Genomic DNA, 25,873 nt, shown 5'->3' with positions numbered 1-25,873 from the left:
CACCCTCCCAAGCATGATGTCCTTCTCCAAGTACCGTCCCTCCTTGCAACATGTCCAAAGTATGTCAGACAAAGCTTCAGAATCCTTGCCTCCAAGGAGCAGCCTGGTTTACCTGGTTTAATCCTCTCTAGGATGGACCTGTTCGTTTTCTTAGCAGTCCATGATATAGTCAATACTCCTCTCCAACACCACATCTCAAAGACATCAATTCTCCGTCTATCCTCCCTAGTCATTGTCCAGCTCTCTAACGCGTAGACCATGGCCTGTATCATCAAGTGTACCTCAGTCTCCAGAGTGATACTATTGCTCTTCAGCACTAGATACATACAATGACTCCTTTAAGGTAAAACCCATTCTGGCCCAAGAGCAGCAAGGGTAAATAGGGTTTGGGTATTGCCTAGATATATTCTAGTAATGGAATAGCCAAAGAAAGATGGTGCAGCTGAAGGCAGATGTTTGTCATTGAGCACATAGATTGGCGAAGAGTTAGTCTCACCTGATCCTCTTGCAGGATCTCTGGCCCTGGGGACTGATGGATGGTTCCTCTGACCAGCTTATTCTGCTCCTATCCTCATATTGTAATGTGTTTGCTATCTTAATGTATTTTTTATAATTAGAAGGATTGAGTCTTATATTTTTGTTGACTTTTCATTCTTAGGAACCTTGGCCTTCTGACCAAAACCACATTGACCCTCCATCTACCTTCCCTACCTGTTCATCTGTTCTTTACTTGGTTCTTGTCTCTCCATTGCTTTTCTGTGTCTTGTAAAATGAGTTCTGACCTCTGTGTAAACAGGACATACTGAGTTATTTATAACTCTTATTTCTTTATTTTTAACACTATTTAATTGATCCATAAATTGAGCATATATAATGGGAGAAAATCTGCAATCTTCTCCTGTGTGATTTATAGCCTCTGAAAACCCATTGAAGGATGTATTTTTTTTTTAAATAACCTTGGAAAACCCGTTGAGTTGGTTCCAACTTGATCAATTTAATGGCTGGGAATTTTTGGGGGGGGAAGGTTTGGAGATGCTGGAAAGGGAAAATTCAAACCTAGGGCCATAGTTGTCGAAGGAAGATATTAAACCGCACAATAACACCTTGGTAAGGGGGAGCAAGGACTCAAAAGTTTAGTTGACATGAGAAGGGGCCATTTTCTATTCAGATATACTCCTTTTTTTAAAATTATTATTTTATTTTGTGTGTGTGTACCGTCAGATTGGATCTGATTGGTACAGGAGGAGATTGTACCTCCTTCTCCAGCAGAGCATCTGGTGGATTTGAACTGTGTACCTGTGGGATTGCAGTGCTTCAGACATACTTCTTAATAGCGTCCAAATCAAGAAGGAACTTTAAGGGAGCCTTGGGAGTACATAGACTTCCCAGATATAACAGTGAGTATTAGACAATAGCGACTTTATACAGTTTATAGACCTTCTTGTTCCCCCAAGTAGGTAGAGTGTTTGCTTCACCCTGAAGAGTAAACTTTAAGCTGTATTTCATTTCTTCTGACTTTGGGTATAATCATGACCATTTTTATCTTCCGCTTGGTCTAAGAGATCCCACTCTGGTCCCTGGGTTTGTGGTTGTTATTAGTTGGAAGGGTGGGTTTTGTATGTTTTGATGAACAACAGAAATGTCTTGGAGAAAGTATGGTCAGAGTGCTCCTTGGAGGCAAAGGTAACAAAGCTTCACATTTGTGGGCATGTTGTTAGGAGAGGCTATTCCTTGGAGAGGGACAAAATGCTTGGAAAGGTGAGGAGTCCATGAAAGAGAGGATGACCCTCAAGCAGATGGATTGACGCAGTGATGGCTGCAAGAGGCAGTTGTCAGAACAGAGCAGGGTAACACTGCATGGTTCAAAATTGGGAAGGGTGTGCGCCAGGGATGCATCTTGTCTCCATACCTTATCAACAAGTATGCGGAGCAGATTATCCGGGAGGCTGGGCTCTATGAGGAGAATTGTGGCATCAGGATTGGTGGAAGATGTATTAACAATCTGCGTTATGCAGATGACACAACCCTGCTTGCTGAAACTGAGGAGGACCTCATGCACTTGCTGCGAAGGGTCAAGGACTGCAGCCTTCAGTATGGACTGAGGCTCAATGTCAAGAAGACAAAGATTCTCACCACTGGACCAATTGGCATCGTCAGGATGGATGACGAAGAGATTGAGATTGTTCACAGCTTCAGTTTGCTCGGCTCCACAGTCAACACTCTTGGCACCAGCAGTCAGGAAATCAAAAAGCATATCGCGATGGGAAAGTCTGCTGTTAGGGACCTCTCTAAAGTACTCAGGAGCAACGGTGTCTCTCTGGAGACTAAGGTGCGCCTGATAACCGCCATGGTCTTTGCAATCGCTTGCTATGCATCAGAGAGTTGGACAATGACTAGGGAGGACAGAAGGAGAGTTGATGCCTTTGAGCTGTGGTGCTGGAGAAGAGTACTGAATGTACCATGGACTGCCAGGAAAGCAAACAGATTCATCTTGGAGAGGATTAAACCAAGCTACTCCTTGGAGGCAAGGATTCTGGGACTTCGTCTGACATACTTTGGACATGTTGCCAGGAGGGACGGGTCCTTGGAGAGGGACATCATGCTTGGGAGGGTGGAGGGACAGCGCAGGAGGGGGAGACCCTCTATGAGATGGATTGATTAGGTGACTGGGGTAATCAGGATGGGTGTGTCAGAGGCCGTGCGGTTGGCGCAGGATAGAGCAGGGTTTAGGGCTGTTGTGCATAGGGTCGCTATGAGTCGCAAATGACTCGATGGCACATAACAACAACAACAATGTCAGAAATTAGAGGATGGCACAAGATAGGACACGGTTCAGATCTGTTATTTATGGCTGCTGTTAAGTGCCATCAAATTGCTTGTGACTCTTAGTGACCCTATGTAAAATAGCCCTAAACCCTGCTCTATCCTCTACCTATTGTCTCTGACACACCTACCCCCATTACTGCAGTCACTGAGTCAATCCACCTCATAGAGGGTTTTCCTCTCCTGTGCTGTCCCTCAACCCTCCCAAGCATGATGTCCCTCTCTCCAGGGACTGTTCCCTCATGGCAACATGTCTAAAGTATGTCAGATGAAGCTTCAGAATCCTTGCCTCCAAGGACCAACCTGGTTTCACTCTCTCTAGGATGAACCTGTTCGCTTTCTTAGCAGTCCATGGTATGTTCAATACTCTTCTCCAGCACCACAGCTTAACAACATCATTTCTCCTTCTATCATCCCTAATCATTGTCCAGCTTTCTGATGCATAGCAAGCAATTGCTTTTGTTCTGTGTAGGTTAACTAAATTGTACTTAACTCGACAGCAGCTAACAACAACAACTACTTTTAAAGAAATAGAAAAAAATAGCCTATGAACTTTCAGTTAATTCTCTTATTGCTGTTTAACACATCAACAACAAATATTTGCGTTGTATCAGCAGTTGGCTATATGTTGTATATAAAGGGAATCAGATGAGATTATTTTCTATCTAAACAACCAAAGTATGAATGAACAAAGGATAACTAATAACAGTAATGAAGGCTAATATTCACCAAGCCTTTAGCATAGGTCAGATGAGCCCTGGTGGCACAATGGTGAAACAATCAGCTGCTAACCAAAAGATTGGTGGTTCAAACCCACCTCAAGGTTCTGTGTGATAAAAAACCTGGCGATCTACTTCTGTAAAGAACCAGATGGATGTGGTCAGCTTTGTCACTTGGGGCCACAATGAGTTGGAAATGACTTCAGAGTGCTTGACAACAACTTAGGTCAGGCACTGCGCTAAGGACTTCGTCTAGTTTGAGCCTCACAACTTTGTAAATTAAGTGTTGTTTTTCTAGCCAAAGGTGTTATGAAACACCCTCATTGTCATACAGCTAAGTGGTAGATCCCTGAACTCAGGTCTGTCAGCTCCCAAAGCCTTCACGCTTGTGTTTGTGAAAATGCTCTTACACAGATTCAGTACTGAAGAACAGAAGCCCCAATCTTTCCAGTGAAGTAAAGCCGCAGGGAAACCCCTCTAAAATGTCAGTCTGAACTCACTTTCGGAAACCAGGTAGTCTTGAGATTCTTTTTATAACTTGTTGTTGTTTGGTGCCGTCGAGTCATAGATGACTCATAGCGACCCTATGAGTTTATAACTTACAAGAGTATTTTGTAAGTTATTTTCAGAATGTAGTTTTCAAGTCTCTACGTTGCCTCAGAGGGAAATATATCTGTAGGCTTCTGCCCAAGAAGTGCTTATTTGCCATCAATGCTGTTTGAAAATGTTTCCATTCTACTATTTTGCTGAACACGGATTTGGAAAACCACAACAATTCAGTAAGATAGTGTGATTAGCAAGCCCTTCCGTTTGTTTCTGTGCAGCCTTTCAGTGATTTGGCTTTCAGACTCATTTACTAGCAGAACCCTTTAGGAACTTGTTTTCTTGCCATTGAAGAGTGGAAATGTTCTCTTCTTCATCAGCTATTGCTGTCGGAAGTGGAAATGGGGGTGGGTGTCCTTCAGCGGGTATCTGTAGTTTAGTTTTAGCCTTCGCAAGATATCATGTCATCAACTCTGTACAGAGAGACCAGCATCAGTACAAATTTCCATTACAAGTCCAGTGAAATAATAATAAAATTGAGAACCAGTGGTTTGAGTATATTCGGAAATGCTGTATTAATTTCTGAAGAAGACATGCACAGGGCCATGAAATGTATTTAGTAAATATTTCTTTTCTGCGTTTTACTCATGTTAACCAAACCATCTTTTCAATGAATCTTTAAAAATTACAGTTTTCCTGACTATTTACCTCACCAGTTTCACACTAATTATTTTGGGCCCCACAGATACATCATTTCAACCATTGGTAGGAAGAAAGCATAGGCTTTCAGAGCATTTACAAGGCTAATGTCTATTAGCTTTGTTTTAAGTAATTAATATCTTTTTTAAGTGAGAGTTTTATAAAATGCTTTATAATAAAATTCAACTTAATTCTTTAAAAGAGATTAGTTGAAAGCATCTGTCATTAAAGCATATCTTGATGTTCAAAATTGTGATTTAGTGTATCGTTCTTAAACTAATTGATACATATATTAATTTACTAATATAAATATTCTCATTCTGATGTAGGATAATAATAACAATTGTTGCCATTTATTGAATATTTACTATGGTTCAGATGCTATGCTATGTAGCTGATATTTATTATTTCATTGAATTCTAGTAGCAGTTTTATGAGATGGATCTTATTTTACCTGTGAACAAAGCAGCACAGAAGCTTAAATAACTTTCCCAAAGTACACAGAGGTAGAGGCAGAATTTGAACCCAGTTTCTTAGAAATCCAAAGCTCATTCCCTCCGTGTAGTGTAAAGGGAGACACATACACAGTTTCTGATTCATATTCCTTCATAAGTATCTCTACCTCCTAAAAGAACAGACTTTTATTTTACTGTCTCTAGCTATCATAGTAAGGGTCTGTCCTATGCAGTATTTACCAATGAAAAGTAGTAATACAAAAGAATATGGGGATAGAGAGGAATAGAGAGAAGAAGGTTAGCAAATCCCAGGGGCACGCCACCATATCTGACCATTGCTGAGGGAGCTCGGGTGGTGCAGGGGGTTTCTCTGTCCACCCCACCATGGTGCCTCTCAGGTAGTTTGCATCCACAAACCTGGAGGGTAAATTATGAATTCTAACTCTATAGCAGTGAGTTTGAGAGTAGCCACTGGTACTATACTTACAGTATGTTAATGGCTTGTCAAGAGACAGTGACAGAGTTATGGCTGAAATGCTGGATAATATGGAAAAGAGACTTTCATTTGACCTTTGAGACAGACCAAGACAGCCTGCTGGTGTATTCCAGTCAACTGTGCACTAATCACTAGGTCCCCTTTTCAGAAGGGAAGTGGCCTTTGAGTGACCAGTATGCTGACTGGTTGTATCCATGATAGCATCCTTCAGGCTCTAGAAAATTATTACAATGTTAATCGTGTTGCAATCTTCCAGGAAAGGATCTATATTTTATTCTTCCTTTAGATCTAAACAAGAAATATTTTTACCAAATAAGAAATATTAAGGAAAAGAATAGTTTCTCACCTGCCAAATGTGAAAATGTTACATGGCATTAAGTGAATTAGGGGGCCCTAGTGGCTAAATGGTAAGGAATTGCACTGTCAGTCCAGAGGTAAGTAGTTCGAATGTACCAGCTGCTCCATGGGAGAAGGATCGGCAGTCTCCTCCCATGAGATTTACTGCCTCTGAAAACTAGCTGGAAGGTCAGCTGTGGATTCTATTCCTCAACATCCGGTGAATTAGTGGTTTTAGAGTGGTCATCAGGAACACTGGAGTCTTTATTTTGGGTAGGTAGGATAATGTTAATGTGTTTTAAATGTACACTGATACTTTTGGTATTCTTTGTTAGAATTTGAGGGATTTCTAAAGAAGTATGTTATACCATGGGAAGATGAATCTTGTGCCTATTGTACAAAACTGGAAATTTTTTAATTATTACTTTCATTTCACCCTAGAAGTGTTTGTGGTTGTAGCTTTCAAAAGTCAGCACCTGGTAAGATGTGTGTATAGCATTTTATTACTCTAGTTAGCCTTCTGCTCTTGAGCTAAAAGAACAACACTGCTCAGTCACAACTTAACTCAATATTGAGAAAGAAATGATTCACAGTTTAAGCTCAGGGGGAAAAAATTAGTCTCCTTCTTCAGTTTTTTGTGTGTTTTGAATGACCAACAGGGCCTGCCAGATATTCTGACTGAAAGATAAAGTTGCTGAAAGTCAGAGCTGGGGTTTTCCTACCTGTACACTTATCAGCCTTCCCCTAAACCACAGTCTGCCTCTTGATAGCTCTAATAATTAATTTAGTCTTCTCTCCCTTTCTTCTCCCTGCCCCCACCTTCTCCTTGTCTGTTCACAGGTTATCTTGACGAATCAAATTACAACCCATCCGAGCAGGGCCCTCACGTCTCAGGCAGACCTGGTGTCTCCAGCTGATGATTTGTCCCTGTCTGAAGGTAAGAGATCTGTCCTAGAGAGGCTGCAACTTGACACTGACATACAGCCCCACTGCCTCCCTGCCTCCTGTTGAGAGCTGGGAGACATAGCTAAAAGATTCTAGCGCATGAACCCAGCTGGAGCCTGGTGACTTAGGCTTGGCCACCTTTCCTGGTACCTGATCCCTTGTACTCTTGTCCTGTCTATCCAAGTGAGCGTCCCTTTTCACTTGCGTGAGTACTCCTCAGAGACACCCATCAGCTGGATCTTGAAGCTTATCACTCTCCATGGGTTGTTTCAGATCCGAAGCAGGGGAACCTGGTGGACTGATCCATGAATTTCTTTTTCGCTTGGATGCTCCGATGTTGCCTTTAGCTGTGGTCACATCACAGCTGAAACTTTTTTGTGTGGGTACCTTGGGACTGGTTAAAAGTATACACGAGCTTTCATGTAGTGGAGAGACATTTTTGAGCAGCTTTGTAGAAAGATTCAGACAAATCTCCATATTGGTAAATCTGCAAAATTTTCTCCACCCTCCCATGCTACAAAAGGTCAGAGAGGCGACACTGGTTCTGGCGGCAATAAGCTCTACGTAGCTAGGGAAATTACACCACTGAACTGGTGGGTGGTTTATAGCTTTATTGAAAGTTCTTGCTTGACATTTCTAAGTTCTTCTTGTCATCTATTTTACTTCACGGTATGGGACTGCCGGAACAAGGTGGATGTGTGTAACTGTTCTAGTCTTTTCTGTATGTGTTAATATCTGAACATTGCTCATGATCATGTATGGGCCTTCCAGGCGCAGCGGTAGATCCTGACTACCCACATGGCCTACCAGGGATCTGCTTTGGTATATTGCTTCAGAAATTACAAGGACCACATCCCTACACCTTAGTGGGATCAACTTGAGTGGTATCAATGAAAGATTTCTCTTGAAAACACAATTCTAAGATGAGCCCTATCTTCTTTCTACACCTACAGTTCCTCTTATTAAAAACTCAAAACCAAACTTACTGCCATAAAGTACACTCTAACTCATAATGACCCAATAGCACAGAGTAAAATTGCCTCCTGGGGTTTTTGAGGTTATAAATTTGTATGGAAGCAGCCTGCAACATCTTTCTTCAGAAGAATAGTTGTTAGATTTGAACCACTAATTTTTGTGCTAGTAGGGCTTCTTGATTACCCAGACTGAAAATCTTAATTATCTGGTATTCCTGCCTCTACACTCCTGTAGTTATCAAGTGGATTTGGTTCTTCTTTCCACAAAGTATTTCTCTGCCCTCTTCCTTCTCGTATATATTGTGATCAGTTTATTCATTAAACTCATAATTGGATTCTTTCCATAAACTCCAAAGTTGTCATCCCAGTTGTAGCCTCTGAAGTTGGTGGTATTCCACTGCCAAGCTTCCTTCCACTGTGTCATTCTCCTATTCAGAAATGCTGGAACTGGTTTTTCTAAGAATGAGCTAAAACTGGTAAATGAGTTATTGGGATCTAGTAGCTTGATATCAGCCAAGGTAGAAATATTTACACCACAGAAGTCATCAAATAAATGTAACTGTCAGGGGAGTGTTTATATTCTTTTTGGTGGGCCAGGCTACTGAGACATCACTAGATCAAGTTAATGCTTCCCAGCCCTTTCCCTTCCTCTCCAGCCTTATGTGACTCACCTATGCCAGGTTTGCTACTGATGGGCCTCCTGGCCTCCATACCTTGCTCTGAAAAGACAGCAGTTCTTCTCTAGAACAGCATTTCTGTTTTTATCTCGTAATATACCTATAGATGTGTTTTCAGCCTCAGTAGTTGAGGAGTCCTAGTAGGGTAGTGATAAAAGCGTTTGATGAGTAACCAAAAACATTTGTGCTTCAAATCTAACAGCTTCTCTTCAGAAGAAAAATGTAGCAGGCTGCTTCCATGAAAATATACAGCTTTGGAAATCCCAGGAGGCAGTTCTACTGTGTTCCGTTCAATCATTCAGAGTTAGAATTGACTTTATGGCAGGAGCTTTGGTTTGGAGTTTTGAATGAGAGGAAAGATAGATGTGGGAAGAAGATAAAGCACATCTTAGAATTTTTGTTTTTTCTAAGATCAACAGCCTGCATTACACAGATGATAAAACCTTCCTTGCTGAAAGTAATAAAGACTTGAAGTGCTTGCTGCAGAAGATCAAAGACTACAGCCTTCAATATGGATTACATCTCATCAAAGAAAACAAAAATTCTCACCACTGGTTTGATTGACAACACAATGATAAATAGAAGTTTTTGTCAATGAAATTACCAATGATTTCCTCTTACTTGGATTCACAATCAGCACCCCTGGTACCAGCAGTCAGGAGATCAGGAGACTTACTCTATTAAGAAAGTCTGCCATCAGAGACCTCTTCAAATTATCGAGAAGAAATGATGTCCATCCGTTTGAAGGTAAAGTGCCTTTGATTCAGGCCATGGTCTTTTCAATCACTTGCTGTGCATCTGAGAGCTGGACAATGAAAAACGATGAAAGAAGAATCGATGTCTTTGAACTGTGATGCTGGAGAAGAGTATTGAATAGCCCATGGAGTGCCAAAAGAACAAACAAATATGTCTTGGAGAAAGTGAAGCCACAGTGCTCATTCGATGCGAAGATAACAAAGCTTTGTCACACATACTTTGGACAGAGTGTTAGGAGGAGCTATCCTTGGAAAGTGACATCATGCTTGGAAAGGTAGAGGGTCGGTGAAAGAGAGGGACACCTTCAACAAGATGGATTAACACAGTGACTGCAGCAATGAGCTCCAGTGTGTCAGAGATGATGAGGATGGCACAGAATATGGCAAGGTTTAGATATGTTATTCACAGAGTCGCTGTGAGTTGTACTCAGCAAGATGGCACCTAACAACAAGCCCCCCCCCCCACACACACACTTTTTATACACAGATCTGAGTTTCCTTTAAGAAATACCTCAAAAGGACAAATATTGCATAAGGCCACTGTTGTAAAATGCGACTGACATCGGGGTTGAGGGAAGACAGAAAAAGAGTGGAGGATTGAAAGAGATGAGAGAGAGAACTATTTAAAAGGAATATATGATTTGGTATTATTGTCATGACAGGAGTCCAGAGTGAAGGCTGCATAGTGGAGTGGACTTGGGGGGAGAGATTGCATAACAATGAGAGTTTTACTTTTCAAAGAGAAGAGCAAACTGGGGGGAAGAGGTGGGCAGGGAGAAAAGTGCAACAATGAACCCTAAGTTTCTGTAAACTTCCGTTAAAATTAATTTTTTTAAAAAAAAGAATAAAAGAAGGTGCTAAAACAAAACAAAAAAGACCCCAAACACCTCTTCCATGAAGCCCCTCTATTCTACTCCACTCTTTGATGTCACTCTTACCCCTTGGTGATTGTTCCACCAGCTCAGCTGTATAAGGAAAAGTTCTAGAAAAAATTAGTATGTTCTCCTAATTAGATCATCAGGTTTTCAAGGACCCAGGCAATGCCCTATTCCCTTTGTATCCATGTTGTGCCCTTGCTACTAGCAAAGTTCTAAGTCTACTACTCATTCCTTCTCTGAGCCTCCAGAGGGTTTTTAAGGCTGTAAATTGCATGGGAGGAGATTGCCCATATTTTCTCCTGCAGAATAAGCTGGTGGATTGGAACCACCTGCTTATAGTAGGCAGTAAATAAATGCTGTATAAGTATCATAGTAAACACTTTGGAAGCATGGTAACTATGATAATGTCATAAAATACCTGTGAATATTGTGAAAACTTATTCAAATTATTTCATATGTATTCATATCTGTGTTTATCCAGCCCTGTAAAAGAGATCAGATATTTTTTTTCCCCTTACCTGAAAACTAGTATGTGCTAGTACTTTTCTTTGTTCTAGCTTCCTGGTTTGTCTTAACCAAAGAAGAAAAGCAACACACATCCAAAGGAAATTGCTTTGGGACCCAGCGTAACTGCTAGGAGAAAATGATCAAATTGTGTTCATAAGGACTGGAAAAGTTACCAACTCATCCTCAGCCAACTTTCTCATGTTCTGTAATGCAAGGGGAAATGAAAACAATTGTTTTTCCTGGATATTTTCTTTATTTGAGGAGCCCTGGTAGCATTGTATAATGTGTCCATTGCTAATCAAAAGGTCAGGGATTGCAATGGGAGAAAGAAGGGCAGTCTTCTCCCACGAAGATTTGAATGCTCGGAAGCCTGTACCTTCAGAGGGTTGCTATGAGTTGTACTCAATGTGGCAGCAGTATGGCTGTAGACTTTCTCTATTTGGTAGCCTAGTGGGTAAGGTGTTGAGCTGCTGACCCGAAGGCTGACTCAGAGTCACAGACTGCTCCAAGAGAGAAAGATGAGCAAACTCTTTCTCAGGAGATGTGTAGCCTCTACCTTCCAGAGGGTCAGCTATGAGTTGACTCCAATTCCACAACAATGAGTTGGGTTTATTTGTAGTTGCTGTTGTTATGTGCCGTCGAGTTGCTTGCGACTCATAGCGACCCTGTGTATAACAGCCCTAAACCCTGCTCTATCCTGTGCCAATCGCACTGTCTCTGACACACCCATCCCGATTACCCCATTCACTGAATCAATCCATCTCATAGAGGGTCTTCCCCTCTTGCGCCATCCCTCCACCCTCCCAAGCATGATGTCCCTCTCCAAAGACCTGTCCCTCCTTGCAACATGGGTTTATTTAGGTGAGCCAATAAGATATATTTTGCTAAAGTCTATAATGAAAACTATATTAAAATAGATCCATTTGTTAGAACATTCAAATATATTGCAATGGTTGTTAATGTTACTATGGTTAATATCTGCAAATTATTTTGTTGTTGTGTCAAGAATTTCTTCTAACTTTGCCCTTGTGTAATTAGCTGTGTGACCTTGGACACAAATCTAGTAACCTTATTTCCACGGAGGCCTCCATTTCTTCTTCTGTTAAATGACAGGTTAAAGGAATGGAAGACTGCTTAAGTCTCTTCCAAAGGAGTTCTGGTAGCACAGTGTTGCAGGCACTTAGATGCTATCCAAAAGATTGGTCATTCTCACCCACCAGCCGCTTCTCTAGGGGAAGATGTGACAGTATGTTTCTATAAAAATTACCGCCTTGGAAACCCTTTGGGGCAGTGCTACTCTGTCCTGTAAGATTGCTGTGAGTCAGAATCAACCAGACAATAGTGGGTTTAGTTTTCATATGAAAAGTTTCTTCTAGCTGTAACATTATTCTAATATGATAAGATCATGTAGAAGGAATGAAGTTTAGGAACTCACTGATGGGTTTTAAATTCTGATTTGCATATCAGGAAGCAGGATCCTGGAGCTGGAATTTCCATACATAGAACATAACATATAGAGTCTTTGGAAAGCATTGATAATGTTGGCAGACCTGTAACTGCTGCCCTTCCAGATCCTGCACTCTCATTCCCTCTCTACGTACATGTTTGATTGTGTCTACCTCTTTCATTCTCTCACACGAGCATGTGCACAAGAAGTATGTGCACACCAGGGACAGTGAGAAAAACTCCGTGAGGAGGTGAACCCAAAGCCCTTCCTGCCCTGGAATAGATTTCAGCTGCAGAGCAGAGGGTTCTGCTTGAACAGAGTTCCCTTGCAAAATAGTTGCGGGGTGAAAACAAGCGGCCAAGAGTAACCAGCGATGAAATGATCTGAGCTGACCTGAGAGGAGTCCCCAGCAGGGGCTGATCCAGGGAAATTAAGTCCTTTCTGCCCTGTCCCAGTGGAGGGAATAAAAGTGACCAGGCCCAACTGAGATCCCTTCTACCCCAACGGATCTTGTGCTATTAATATCTGCCAGCTGCAGGCTCGGAGCATCCCCCTGCGGAGATCAAAAGAGCCCCTATCTTAGCTGGAACAAGGTCATCTGCACAGGGCTGTAAAAGCGAGTCCTGGCTGGCTGTGGGGATGTCTATGGGGGAGGAGAAGTCAGGGGATGGGGAGGTGCTCTCTCACGCTCCTTTAATCTGGGCTGACCAGCTGTTACCCTCCCAGTTTGCAAAGTTGAGAGTTCTTTGTTTTTGTGTTACCAAGATGTTTTTGTTTCTTTTTCCCCCTCCCTTTTTATTAAATTTGTGACTGGTTGTTGCTTGGATTAAGTAGGTTTGTGTTCACCCCTTGGGTCTACGGAATGATTATCCCCATTGAAGTTCATTCCTCTGTTGAATTGCCCTGCTTTAAGGTGGGGATGTAGTGTCTTAGGTGTGGGTTGGCTGACCAAGAGATTGCTGGCTCAAGCACACCACCGTGAGTTAGAATCCATTTGCCATCAGTGGGTTGGGTTTGGATGAGGAGGGAGAGCCAAAGATGAGAGAAGTGGAACTAACTTCAAGTCTAAGGACTTCTTAACATTACTCTTGACATAGGGTTTTTGTGTCTTGAGAATGAATGAGAGAAAATTATTGAAAATAATTTCTTATATGGGCAGTGTGCTGTCAATTTGGAACCTTCTTTTCCAAGCATTTAATTCAGTTGTGAAAATAAGTGACAATGTGAATTTTACTATAGGACTAGAAATTGAATGTTTGCTTGTTGTTGTTCTGTATTTGCATTGTTTTAGACCAGGTGCTGTGAGTTGAAGTGGTTTGGGGGGTTTTTCATGTTTGGCTGGCCTTTTGTTTTGATATGGTTATTTTCTTATCTGTTGTTGACAGGAAAGTGGTGTGTTCCAGGTTATTGTAGAGTTGTTACTATCCAAAGAACATACTTCTAGGACATACATTAGGTGGCTGAACAGAGGACGTATTTCTTAGATGCCCTTGAAAATTCTTCTTTGGCCATCAGAGGTACCTCATTGTCATTATGCTCAAGCTTTAAATAACAGGGAAAAGAAATGGTAGGAGATATTGGCCGGTCTCAGGTGCCACATCTTCTTCTGAAATGGTGCAGAATTTGAGCAAAATAACTGGCTAAATTTCCCATCCACTCGGACATAGCTGACATTCTCTGATAGTAAACCCACTGCAGGGCGGAAACGCTGCTCAGCCTGGACCATTGAATTCCTTTACTCCTATGAATTAGTGGTGTTTCAGCTACTTTGGTGTGGTGGCACAGCCCATTCAGGAGCCTCGTTTGATTGCATGAGAAGGCATACTCTGAGGTTTCTATCCTGGCATTCCTAGCATCGGCACTGTTAGAATCCTTTTAGATTCGCCAGTAGTTTTTGATGTATCATAACACATGCAAACGAGAAATTTAAAGTGTATAGATCTGGCAGAGAACACACACAAGCACCACCCTTACTAGGGAGAGTAATTCCCTGGTTTAGTACTGGAAACCTTTGAGTCAGGAGAATTGATGGCTGATTCCATGTGCAAGAGAAAGTATTTTGGGTTTTATGCATCTTAACAAGCCATCCTTGCAAAAAGCTGGAGACCATTTGAAAGATTATATGCAAGTGCATGGCTTGTGTGTCTTTTAAAATAAATTCAACAAGCAAGAGCAGTTCAGAATGGTTGGGGCGAATCAGGGACTCATGGTTGTGAAAGAAGCAGACTTCAAAGCGTGGTATGAATTTTCAAATTTTATTTCCACTCTTGCTTTCCAGCTGGATCTGCTCTAGATTTACTGCAGGATGTTTGAAAATGTGGCTCCCTGCTAATCTCAGACAGTTGCTATGATCAATGGCTTCTTTCATTTCCGATAAAAAACACTGATGTTTCTGCTTAAATTGTGTGTACTCTCAGCTTTATTATTATAGTCGTGATTTATTGTCCTGCATTACCCAAATTTGTAATCCATTAACCACAGACTTTGGGGAGGGGTGTTGGTCAACTTAGCAGAACTCTCCCCATACGTTAGCTCCAAGGTCCTTCACCGGCCAGTCCCAAACTAGGTATTACTGCCTTGGGTAGGATCATGTACAAATGGGTATGGGTGGAGGAGTCTTAAAAAATGCCTTCTTAGGAAGGTGGTGTGGGCTGACTAGTTTTTTGAACACGTAAGATGTCATCAGGTAAATGTAAGGTTCATATTAACAACTCTGATCAACATTATTAACATTAGACTTTCCATGTTCAAATGTCACAAAATGATGAATTGCTTAGCTCACCTTGAGCAAGGGAAACATGAAGGAGAAATGGGTTCCACAGTGAGTTGGAGCCTCCCATGTGAACTCCTAAATTTGGACAGGACTTCCTCTTAGGAGTGAGTTTTGGATAAAAATGTGTAAGTGTCCTAGTGACCTTTTAATTTTCAATTCCAAAGCCACAGACATGTATAACCACACATGACTTCACATGGTCCTACTCACAAGAGCATATACACACACATATACCCACACTGGGCATATATTACTTCCAATAACTTTTCAGATGCCGTGAAAGAGCTGATTTATAGAAAAAGATTAAAAGCACCACATAGATGTGGTGTTTGGCTAAGGAAAGCCTAAATGCTGTGTGAGGTGGGGCAGCTAGATTTGTGAAGAGAGTGGCACAGCCTACAAATGTCTAAAAAGCCATAAATCTGAAAAAGGAGAGGAATGTTGAGGATTTCTGATGGAGAGGCTGGGGGTGCAGTGTAACCACGGCTGAGGGATCAGAAGGAGAAAGGGAACATTAAAGTCAGCCACCAGGAAGTAGTTCTTGGGCAGGAGCTCTGTTTTGCTAGTGGTAGTTTGCCAAAGGGAGAGGCATTTGAAGCATGAAGTGCATTAAGATCAACTTAGATGAGAGCCGGAGAATTCCCTCTGGGGAACAGCCCCAAACAGTGATTCATGGGACAGGCTAGATGTTCTGAAATTATTTTCCCCCTTTCTTCACTCACCTTGAGATCTCTTCACCATCTAGACTTTACTGACTAATCTCCCAATTTGGCACATGTTCCTGTTAAGGTCTTGGTGTGAGGAAGAGAAGAGTCAAAGTCAACCTTGTTAGCCTCAAGTAAAGAGATGTTATGGGGCCCTGGTGGTGTGGTGCGTTAAGCATTGAGCTGTTAACCAAAAGGTGATGGGGGCAAAAGTTAAGAAAATGGAACTCCAAGAGGTACTGTGACTCTAAAGTCTTGCGAGTTTCTCGGAGGATCTGAAAGGTTCTCTGAGCATAGATCCCTTGTGGCAGGGAATTCTGTACCAAGTGAGAGAAGAGCCTCTAGGTCCAAGGAATCTTAAAGAGAGAAAGATGGTTGATTTTTAGAAGTGGTCCCAGGGAGTAATTCTGTGCCAACAGTAATATGGAATGAAATAGTTTCAGAAGGCCTATGTGCCATTTCTTATGATTTGGGGGAGAATTGTAACAAGGTCAGCCCAAAGATGACCCAGATGACTGAAGTTTTATTTCTCCCAAGGCTTTCATTTTCTTCATTTTTCTAATAAACCATTCAATAAATACTAATTGAGTTAAACTGTATTCCATTCAGTCCTACTGACATATCTTGTATGTTTTCTGCATTTCTAGACTATATTAGCATTGTTTCGGAACTATATGTGATCTTTAAAAAAACAAACAAACAACCTTTTGGCTCCATAAAGGAAACTTTAGTGCCTTCCAACCCAGTGATTCCATGAGTTGCAGAACCCTGACTTTATGCACTGTATTAGGGGTACAGAAAATTCAGAAAAAAGTAAGATATGGCCCCTGATCTCAAGATAATATAATGTTTATCTTGGAAATAATTCTAAAGCAAAACTGCATTAGGTAGAATATAGAAAATGCTTCCAGACGAGTACAATATGCACCAAAGACTCTGCCATTTTCAAAAAGAGGAGGAGGAAGACATAAGAGGTCGACCCTAGAAGACAGAGAAGATTTCGATCAACAGAGGCGAGTCTGGATGAGGAAATGTACTCAGCCTTGGAACGAACTTGAACCAGGAGCCCCTGGGTGGCACACGTGATTAATAGTTTGGATGCCAGCTGAAATATTGGTAGTTAGAACCCACACAAAGGTGCCTCGGGAGACAGTCCTGGCTGATACACTCTGAAAGATGACAGCCTTGACAAACCCCTATGGGCGGCTCTACCTAGCACACATGGAGTTGTCATGAGTTGGAACTGACACGTCTGCAACTACCAAGTTCAGAACTAGTAATATCTTTCTCCATGACTTATCTACTATCACTCTCCATCTCTCAAAATCGGGTTTTGTGGGCCACACAGCCCACTCTTCTTGTTCCTCAAACTCACCGAATTGTTTCTGCTGCTAGGCTTTTGCACTTTCTGTGCTTGCTGCCTGGAACACTTATCCTAAAGAGCATCGCTTGGCCCGCTTCCTCAGTTTTTCAAGTGTCCTCAGTGAGGTATTCTTTCACCCCTCTATCTAAAATAGTATCTCTACTTCTAGTCTGTTCTTTTTTAATCCCTTATTAAAATAAAACCCCAAAACTTTGCTTTCATGTCTACCTGACCTTATATGATAAATTTATTTGTTTATGGGTTTGTTATCTGCCTCCTTTGCTTGCATATAATATCATCAAGGCAGGAATTTTGCTTTGAACACTCTTGTGTAGGCTGTTTCTTGGAGGCCACTCAAGAAATAACCTAATCTGTGCAGTAGGAAAATGCTAGATGTGTAGGAAGGCCAAAGGAGTGTCATTTGTCTGGGATCTGAGTTAAATGGGGGTAATACATGTGTCATAAATCTAGTAGTTGAGGCCAGACTTAGAATACTAGATTGAAGTTAAATGATATGGAAATTATTATAACCGTGCCCTGTCATGACTATCTAGACAGATGTGCCGGGTAACTCCAGGGTGGGAATGAGATGTCAGGAGATCATGAACTCACCAAGTGTGTAGGGATTTAGGGTACCCATTATGTACACCAGGTACCAAAGATACAGAGATGGAAAAGTAACATCCTAAACAGTGTGTGGTTAGGTGTCCTGGAGTTAACTCTGACACATGTTGTTGTTGTTGTTAGGTGCCATCGAGTCAAGTACAACTCATAGTAACTCTGGACAACAGACCTGAACCCTGTCCTATCCTGTGCCGTCCTCATAGTCTCTGACATATTCAAGCCCATTGCTGCACTGTGTCAATCCACTGGGTTGAAGGTCTTCCTCTCTATCACTGTTACTCCACCTTCCCAAGCATGACGCACCTCTCCAGTGAATAGAGTCTCCTAGCAACATGCCCTAAGTATGTGAGATGATGTTTTGTCATTTTTGCCTCCACAGAGAACTCTGGCTGCACCTTCACCAAGACATAACTGTTTGTTCTCCTGGCCGTCCATGGGATATTCAGTACTCTTCTCCCACCCCACAGTACAAAGGCATCAGTTCTTTTTATGTCATCTTTATTCACTGTCCAGGTCTAAGCAGCATAGCAAGTGATTGAAAAGACCATGGTCTGAATAAGGTGCATCTTGATCCTCTTAGAACTCTGACCCACTTTCTAAACAACATGCCTCCGGACACTCTATGAACTTTGATAAGTATCAATAGTTGTAGAGGGGCTTCAGGCCTTTTGCTCTTAGGGTCGCTATGAATCGTGCTCAACTCGAAGGCAATCAACAACAATATATATATGGACATAGATACAAAATCTAAACTTTTGTACAGTCCTGAATCATCTTCACAGTCTTTGTGGTGCATATAAGCCCATCATTGCAGACATTATGCCAAGCCATCTTATTAAGGATGTTTCTTTCTTCCAGTGACTTTCTACTTTTCCCAGCATATGATGTCTTTTTCCAAGGCCCAATGGCTCCTGCTAACATGCACTAAGTATATGAGAAAGTTCTGCCAGCTTTGTCTCTAAGGAGCACCCTGGTTGCATTTCCTCCAAGATAGATTTGTTTGTTCTTTTAAAAGTCTATGGGAGGGGAGCTCTGGTGGCCTAGTGGCAAGGAGCTGTAACGACAATCCCAGAGGAGCACGGTTCGAATCCACCAGATGCTCTGCCGGGAAAGGAGGGACAATCTCCTCCTGTACCAGTCAGATCTGATTTGACGGTACACTCACACAAAAATTTGAAAAAAAAAAATCTATGGGATATTCAGTACTCTTCCCCCAATACCACAATTTAAAGACACCAATACTTCTTTGGTCTTCCTTATTCATTGTCCAATTTCCACAAGCATAGGAAGCAACTGAAAAGACCATGGCTTGGTTTAGGGACACCTTAGTCTTTAAACTGATATCCTTGCTCTTTAGCCGTTAAAGAGCTCCTTGACAGCAGTATTGCCCAATGCAACATGTCTTCTGATTTCTTGACTGTTGCTACCATAGATGTTGATTAAGGCTCCAAGTAAAACGAAATGATTGACCACCTTAATCTTTTCTTCATCTATTATGATGTTGCTTATTGGTTTAGTTGTAGGGATTTTTGTTTTCTTGATGTTGAGTTGTAATATATATGGAAAGCTATGATGTTTAATCTTCTTTAGCAAGTGCTATAATTCTTTCTTAAGCAAGGTTGTATCTTCTGCGTATTGTAGATTACTGTTGAGTCTTCCTCTAATTCTGATGCACATTCTTCTTCATATAGTCCAGATTCTCAGATTATTTGCTCAATGCACAAATTGAATCCCTCCAAATCTCACAGGTGGAAATGGACCATCTTTCTCCCTCAGAGTCACTGATGAATTTAAACCACCTGCCAGAGAGGTGCTGCCTCTGCATTGGCAACCCCAAACTCAGAGCTCCATACAGATTGAGTAGATAATAGTGAAAATGTACAACCCCAATGCACCATGCAGTATCCCCTTGTTCTGTTTAAACAACTGCTTCTTGATTCGTACACAGGTTCCACATGAACACAATGAGAGGTATTATGGGATCCCTGTTCTTTTGAATGTTATCTATAGTGTATTAAGATCCACACAGTTGAATGCCTTTGCATAATCCGTTCTAGATCAAGAGTGAATCATTTCCAAAGATAGAATGGCAAAAGTATGGTCATTTGAAGAATTTCCAGTGGTTCCTTATGACTGGAGGGCCAGGAGCATATAGGAGAATAGCAAAGGTTCAGACTTAAGAATTCTCGTGGCCTTGAGGTCTGGCATGCCATGCTAGGGAGGTTATGGTTTTTCTTGAAGCCTCTATGGCAAGAATGTGAGGATAATCCATCAGTAACACCTTTTCCCCTTGATCAACATGATTGATTAAGCTATTTTGGCTGGCTAAAAATGTTTCCCCTCCCTCCCTTGGAGTTCCACATACATCCCTTCCAAAGCCACATGCTCAATCACAGAAGATGAATGATCTCCCCAGACAGAGTTGGGCAGGTCTTCAGTCAAGGATACAGAGTAGTTCTCTTCCCCAGGATTTCAAACAGATTCATTCTGGTTCCACTCCCTGCTGAAACTTTTAGTTGCTACCACAGATATACTGAATCAGAAGCTATGTGTTAACAAGATCCACAGGTGATTCCTAAGTATATATCTCCTGAAAGAAGTCTCCCTTCACCCCTCGATTTTAAATAGTACCCTCATTCCCATCCCATTATCTCTGTCCACTAAAAAGAGAAACAGATTGATTGGGGATTGATAAGAATTTATCACCATAAAACCCAGCCCAGGTTGCTGGGCTGGTCTACTGGAGTTTTAGGATAGTTCTAGGAAAGGCCTAACAATTTGTATTTCCAACACATTCTGAGGAGTTGCTAATACTGCTGATCTGGGGACTTGACTTTGAAAAACACTGTTTTATTCATTAAGAGTCTATCTGTGCACCAGAAATACAGAGACAAATGTACCTCCATCTCAACTCTCAGGGAGTCCATGACTTAAAGAGAAAAACAGGTATAAAATGGTAACTGAGGGTTGCAGAGTGGATTATATTTGGGGTGGGAGTGTGGTTGGGGGATGTGCGGGGGGATTGTATACCAATGAAGGAGTTTTTCTTTTGCTTTTCAAGGAGAGGAGTGAACGGGGGTGGGGGGGGGGGGGAGTGCAACAGGGAATGAATGGAAGTCCAAAATCTCTGTAGATGTTCATTGAAATAATAAATACATACATACATACATACATACATACATAAAATTTTTTTAAAAAAGGTAACTCTCTTGACAGCCAGATATTTGCCTGCTGGAGCCATATATTTGCCTGCTGGGTCGCAAGTGCTGTTTTCTGTATCCTTTGCTTCTCATCTAGTCACGGGACCTATTTTAGGGCTCTTTTGGAAACAAGAAACTGAAAACCACTCAACTTAGCTTAAAGCAAGGCAAGCCTATTAATAACAATAGCTAAAACTTATGGTGTGTGTGAAAAACTGAACAATAAATGAGGAAGACCTAAGAAGAATTAATGCCTTTGAATTGTTGTTGGTGAAGAATATTGAATATGCACGTTATGGATTGCCAAAAGAACAAACTAATCTGTCCTGAAAGAAGTGATGCTGGAATACTCCTTATAAGGAAAGATGGTGAGCCATTAGTTCACGTATTTTGGGTGTATTATTAGGAAGTCCTTAGAAAAGAAACGCATGTGTGGAAAAATGGAAGGTCGGCAAAAGAGAGGAAGACCCTCAAAGAGATGGATTGACAGAGTGACTAAAACAATGGGCTTTAATACAGTACAGATTGTAAGGCTAGTGCAGGACTAGGCAGGGCTTTGTTTGGTTGTGTTGTTCTTCATTGTCCACTCTTCAGTTGCATTGGAAGTAATTGAAAATACTTGCTATGAGGATGTTAAAAACCAACTCAACAGCACCTAACAACAACAATGTTGTGTGCTTCATATTGCACATCATCACATTTAATCTTCACAATCCACAGAGGATTATGATATTAACCATCCATTACATAGATACAAGATCTGGGGCTTAAAAAGCAACACAACATATGACAGTTTGCTAATTTAAAGATTGGAAATTCAAATCCACCAGCTCCTTCATAAGGAAAAAGATGGATAATCTCTGCCTTTAAGAATGTGTAGCCTAAGAAATCTAGTGGAGAGTCACCATGTGTTGGAATTGATTCAATGACAGTACGTGGGATTTTTGGCTTACTAAAGAGCAATGGTGTCAATTTAAAGACTAAGGTGCACATGACACAAATTAGGCCATGATATTTTCAGTTGTTTTCTATGCATCTGAAAAGTAGACAACAAAAAGGACGACAGAAGAAGAAACAATGCCTTTAAATTGTGGTATTAGTAAAGAATATTTAAAATCCCACTGCCAAAAGAACAATCAAGACTGTTTTGGAGGAAGTCCGACCCAAATTCTCTTTTGAGGCAAGGATGGTGAAACTTTGTCTCATCTACTTTGGGCAATGGTCTTTGGAAAAGGACATCAAGCTGGGAAAGTTAGAGGGTCAGGAAAAAGGAAAGCTGCTCAGCAGCACAGATTGAGTCGGTTACTGTAACATCTGAGATAGTGAGGATGGGGCAGGACACAAAAGGGGCAGATCTGTTGTTCATAGGGTCACTATAAGTCTTAGTTGTCACAAAGGCACCTAACAACAACAATAATTAGCCATTTTACTAAGCACATAATCTCTCAAAAATTTTGTGGAGTTTAGTTGTTCTCCATGTTATACAGAAATTGTAGAAAGTTCATATAACTTGTTGATGGTCATAAGATTGATTCATTTATATGTGTATTGCCAACTCTGATTAGTTGGGGTTCGGACCCTGAGAACCTGGATCAAGAGTCTATGCTGTTGACCAGTATACTGCACTCAGCTCTAAAAATGATACAACTACCTCAGACAGAGTTTATGATGACAGATTGTGAGAGAGTTCCGTGCTTCATTGTATAAACTGTGGCTGTTTCTTTGCATGAAACTTGAAATCTCTTTTCTTTTGGACATTAGAAAAGCAGTATGCTTTAACCATGAACAGAGTGCTAGATCTGGAATTATAAGAGCTGTGTTCAAGGACCGTCTCTGCCAAAAGCTGTATTATTTTGAACAATACTTCTCTAGGCTTCGTTTCCCTCCACTGTACACAGTGGGAACACTAGCTGATGCCTGTTGGCTTTTTCAATTTGTTTCTTCTGTGATGATCTCTTCTGTAAAGCACAGCTTTGCATTTCTCTTTCACTCCTGAGACAAGCCTCTTTGTTCATTCTCTAAAGACATTTGTAAACCAAACTCCAGGCTGTATCAACCTTCTAGAAGCATTTTGAACATCCCATTACCACCATTATATTTGTTATCTAAAGAAGCAGTTTTCACATTTTTTCACAAGTTATTTTCTTTTTAGCACATTCTCACAAAATATGTAAGATTAGTGTCTGTAAAATACATTGCAGTTGCTATCAAGTCAGTTTGGCTCATGGCAACATTGTGTGTTACAGAGTAGAACTGCTCCATAATATTTTCAACAGCTTTGATTTTTCAGAAGTAGGCTTTTGTTCTGAGATAGTCTCAGGGTAGATTCAAACCAACAAGCTTCTTGTTAGTAGCCAAACACTTAACTGTGTCCATGAACTCTACTATTAAGCTAACCAAAACACACCAGAAAGAGAAGTTTCTGTTTTAGTTTTGTTTTTAAAGGAGCTAGGTTCTAATATTTTCTCTCCACATCCCAGTGAGTCAACATGTGTTTTGGCCTTTGGCAAAGTTCAAATTTCTCTTCTCTTTGTTTTCATTGCACCTCCTTGTTTTCATTTCACTGCCCCAAGTATAGCAGAAAGGAACTCAGAATGTGAACATTTGCTTCATTCACATATTAGGTATCAAGCATTTAAAACATGGAATGTCTTCTAGGTGTTAACTATTGTCCTCTGTGACAGAAGTTAATGCTTTCACCAAAGGAGACATCCAGGCAATAAAAAAAGCACATTAAAAGATGTTGGCTATCATTAACCAGTGTGTGTGTGTGTGTGTGTGTGTGTGTGTGTGTGTTTATTATGTACAATCGAGTCATAAACAACTCATAACTCATACTCTAGTGGGTTTTCTGAACCAGTAAATCACACTTGTGGATTCATGCTTTTGAGTTAACAGTGCAACTCCTTACCACCAAGCCAACATTCCCTCATTAGCTATTATTGTTGTTATGTACCATTGAGTCGCCTGCGACTCATAGCGACCCTATGTACAACAGCCCTAAACCCTGCTCTATCCCTTGCCTATCTTATGGTCTCTGACACACCTACTCCCATTACCCCAATCACGAGGGTCTTCCTCTCCTGCACTGTCCCTCCACCCTCCCAAGCATGATGTTCCTAAGGACTGATTCTGTCTTGCAACATGTCCAAAGTATATCAGATGAAGCTTCAAAATCCTTGCCTCCAAGGAGCAGCCTGGCTTCATCCTCTCCAGGATGAACTTGTTTGTTCTATGTTCATTAACTATTAGATAGATATTTAAAAAAAAAAAAAGCCATAGTCTTCTCAATTGCCTCCTAGGAATCTGAGAGCTGGACAATGAATAAAGATTACAGAAAAAGAGTTGATAGCTTTGATTTGGAAAAGAGTATGGAACATACCATGGACTTCCTGGAGAGAAGTAAAGTATGTCCTGGAGAGAGTAAAACCAATTTGTCACTTACTTTGGACATGTTGCTAGGAAGAGCCAGTACTTGGAGAAGAATATCATGCTTAGAAGGGTGGAGGGTCAGCGCAGAAGAGGAGGTCCCTGGATAAGAGAGATTGACACAGTGACTGTGGCAGTGTAGGCAAGTGTGTCTGAGACGGTGATGTTGGTTCAGGATGGATCAGGGTTCAGAGAGATTTATTCATAGGGTCTCTATGAGTAGTAATTGACTCAAAGGCATGTAACAACAATGAAATAACTATCTCACCTCAGCAATAATGTCACTGAGAAAACCAGAGGACAACAAATTGAAGTTGGAATTGTTTTTATACACTGTTAATGGGATGTCTGGGAGCTCTGGTGGCCGAATGGGTAAGGAGGTGCACTGTCCACTCAAAGGCACACAGTTTGCATTCACCATCCACCCTGCAGGATAAAGGTGAGAAATCTGATCTGTGATTTACAGTTTCAGAACATCCACTGGACGGTGGATTAGGGCAGCTCAGCTAGGAGTCATTTCTGGCTCAGTGGCACACAGTGGCTAATGATGGTGTATAACAGTAGCAAGAATGGGATGGCAATATGGTCAAGTACTGTGAAAATGATCACATGTCTCCTTTAAAAGCTATGAATAGAAATGCCATATGATCCAGCAGCTCTACCCTAAGTCTGTTTGTTGTTATGTCCCATCAAGTCAGAACTGACCCATAGATGACCCTCTAGCAGGTTTTCAGAGGCAGTTAGTAGCCTGGTGGGAGATTGCCCCTCCTTCTCTTGTGGACCAGCTGGTGGATTTAAATGATAGTAATGAATTGTTTTTGTTCTTGTTACATGCTTTTGAGTCATCTGTGACTCATAGTGACCCTGTGTACCACAGCTCTGAAGCCTGCTCTATCTGAGCCAGTCTTGCTGACCCTGACACACCTAACACCATTGCTCCAGTTACTCTATCAATCCATCTCATGTGGGGTCTTCCTCACTTTCACTATGATGTCCTTCTCCAAGGAATGGGCCCTTCTGACCACATGCCCAAAGTATGTGAGATGGAGCTTCAAAATCCCAGCCTCCAAGGAGAAACTTGGTTTCGTTCTCTCCAAGACAGACCTGTTTGTTCTCTTGGCAGTCCAGGGTGTGTCCAAGACTCTTCTCCAGCACAACTTGACGGAATCTATTATTCTTCTGTCATCTTTAATCATTGTCCAATTGTCTAAGTATAGATTCCATATAAGCATAAGTGAATGTTCTGGGATTCAGCAGAAGTAACTAGCAATGCTTTGTGAGTATATGTTGTTGTTGTTGTTATGCGCCGTCGAGTTGTTTGAAACTCATAGCTACACTATGTACAACAGCCCTAAACCATGCTCTATCCTGTGCCAATCGCATTGCCTCTGACACACCCATCCCGATTACCCAAGTCACGGGATCAATTCACCTCATAGAGGGTCTTCCCCTCCTGCGCTGTCCCTCCACCCTACCAAGCATGATGTCCCTCTCCAAGGACCTGTCTCTCCTTACAACATGTCCAA

The 25,873-nt window shown here is 41.4% G+C and overlaps 1 protein-coding gene across 1 annotated transcript in view; it reads left to right on the top strand.

Moving 5' to 3' along the window:
• Positions 1 to 25,873, top strand: part of RAD51B (RAD51 paralog B) — an 890,578-nt gene that overhangs the window by 616,613 nt on the left and 248,092 nt on the right. The window contains exon 5 of the mRNA XM_006884800.1: positions 6,912 to 7,008. Coding sequence (XP_006884862.1) covers positions 6,912 to 7,008 — 97 coding nt within the window. The remainder of the gene's footprint in view (positions 1 to 6,911; positions 7,009 to 25,873) is intronic.

This window comes from Elephantulus edwardii, unplaced genomic scaffold (genome assembly GCF_000299155.1).
Source record: "Elephantulus edwardii isolate Elephantulus edwardi_28Jun2011 unplaced genomic scaffold, EleEdw1.0 scaffold00037, whole genome shotgun sequence".
NCBI lineage: Eukaryota > Metazoa > Chordata > Mammalia > Macroscelidea > Macroscelididae > Elephantulus > Elephantulus edwardii.
Note: the sequence above shows the minus strand (reverse complement) of the source record. Positions and strands in the feature narration are given on the sequence as shown.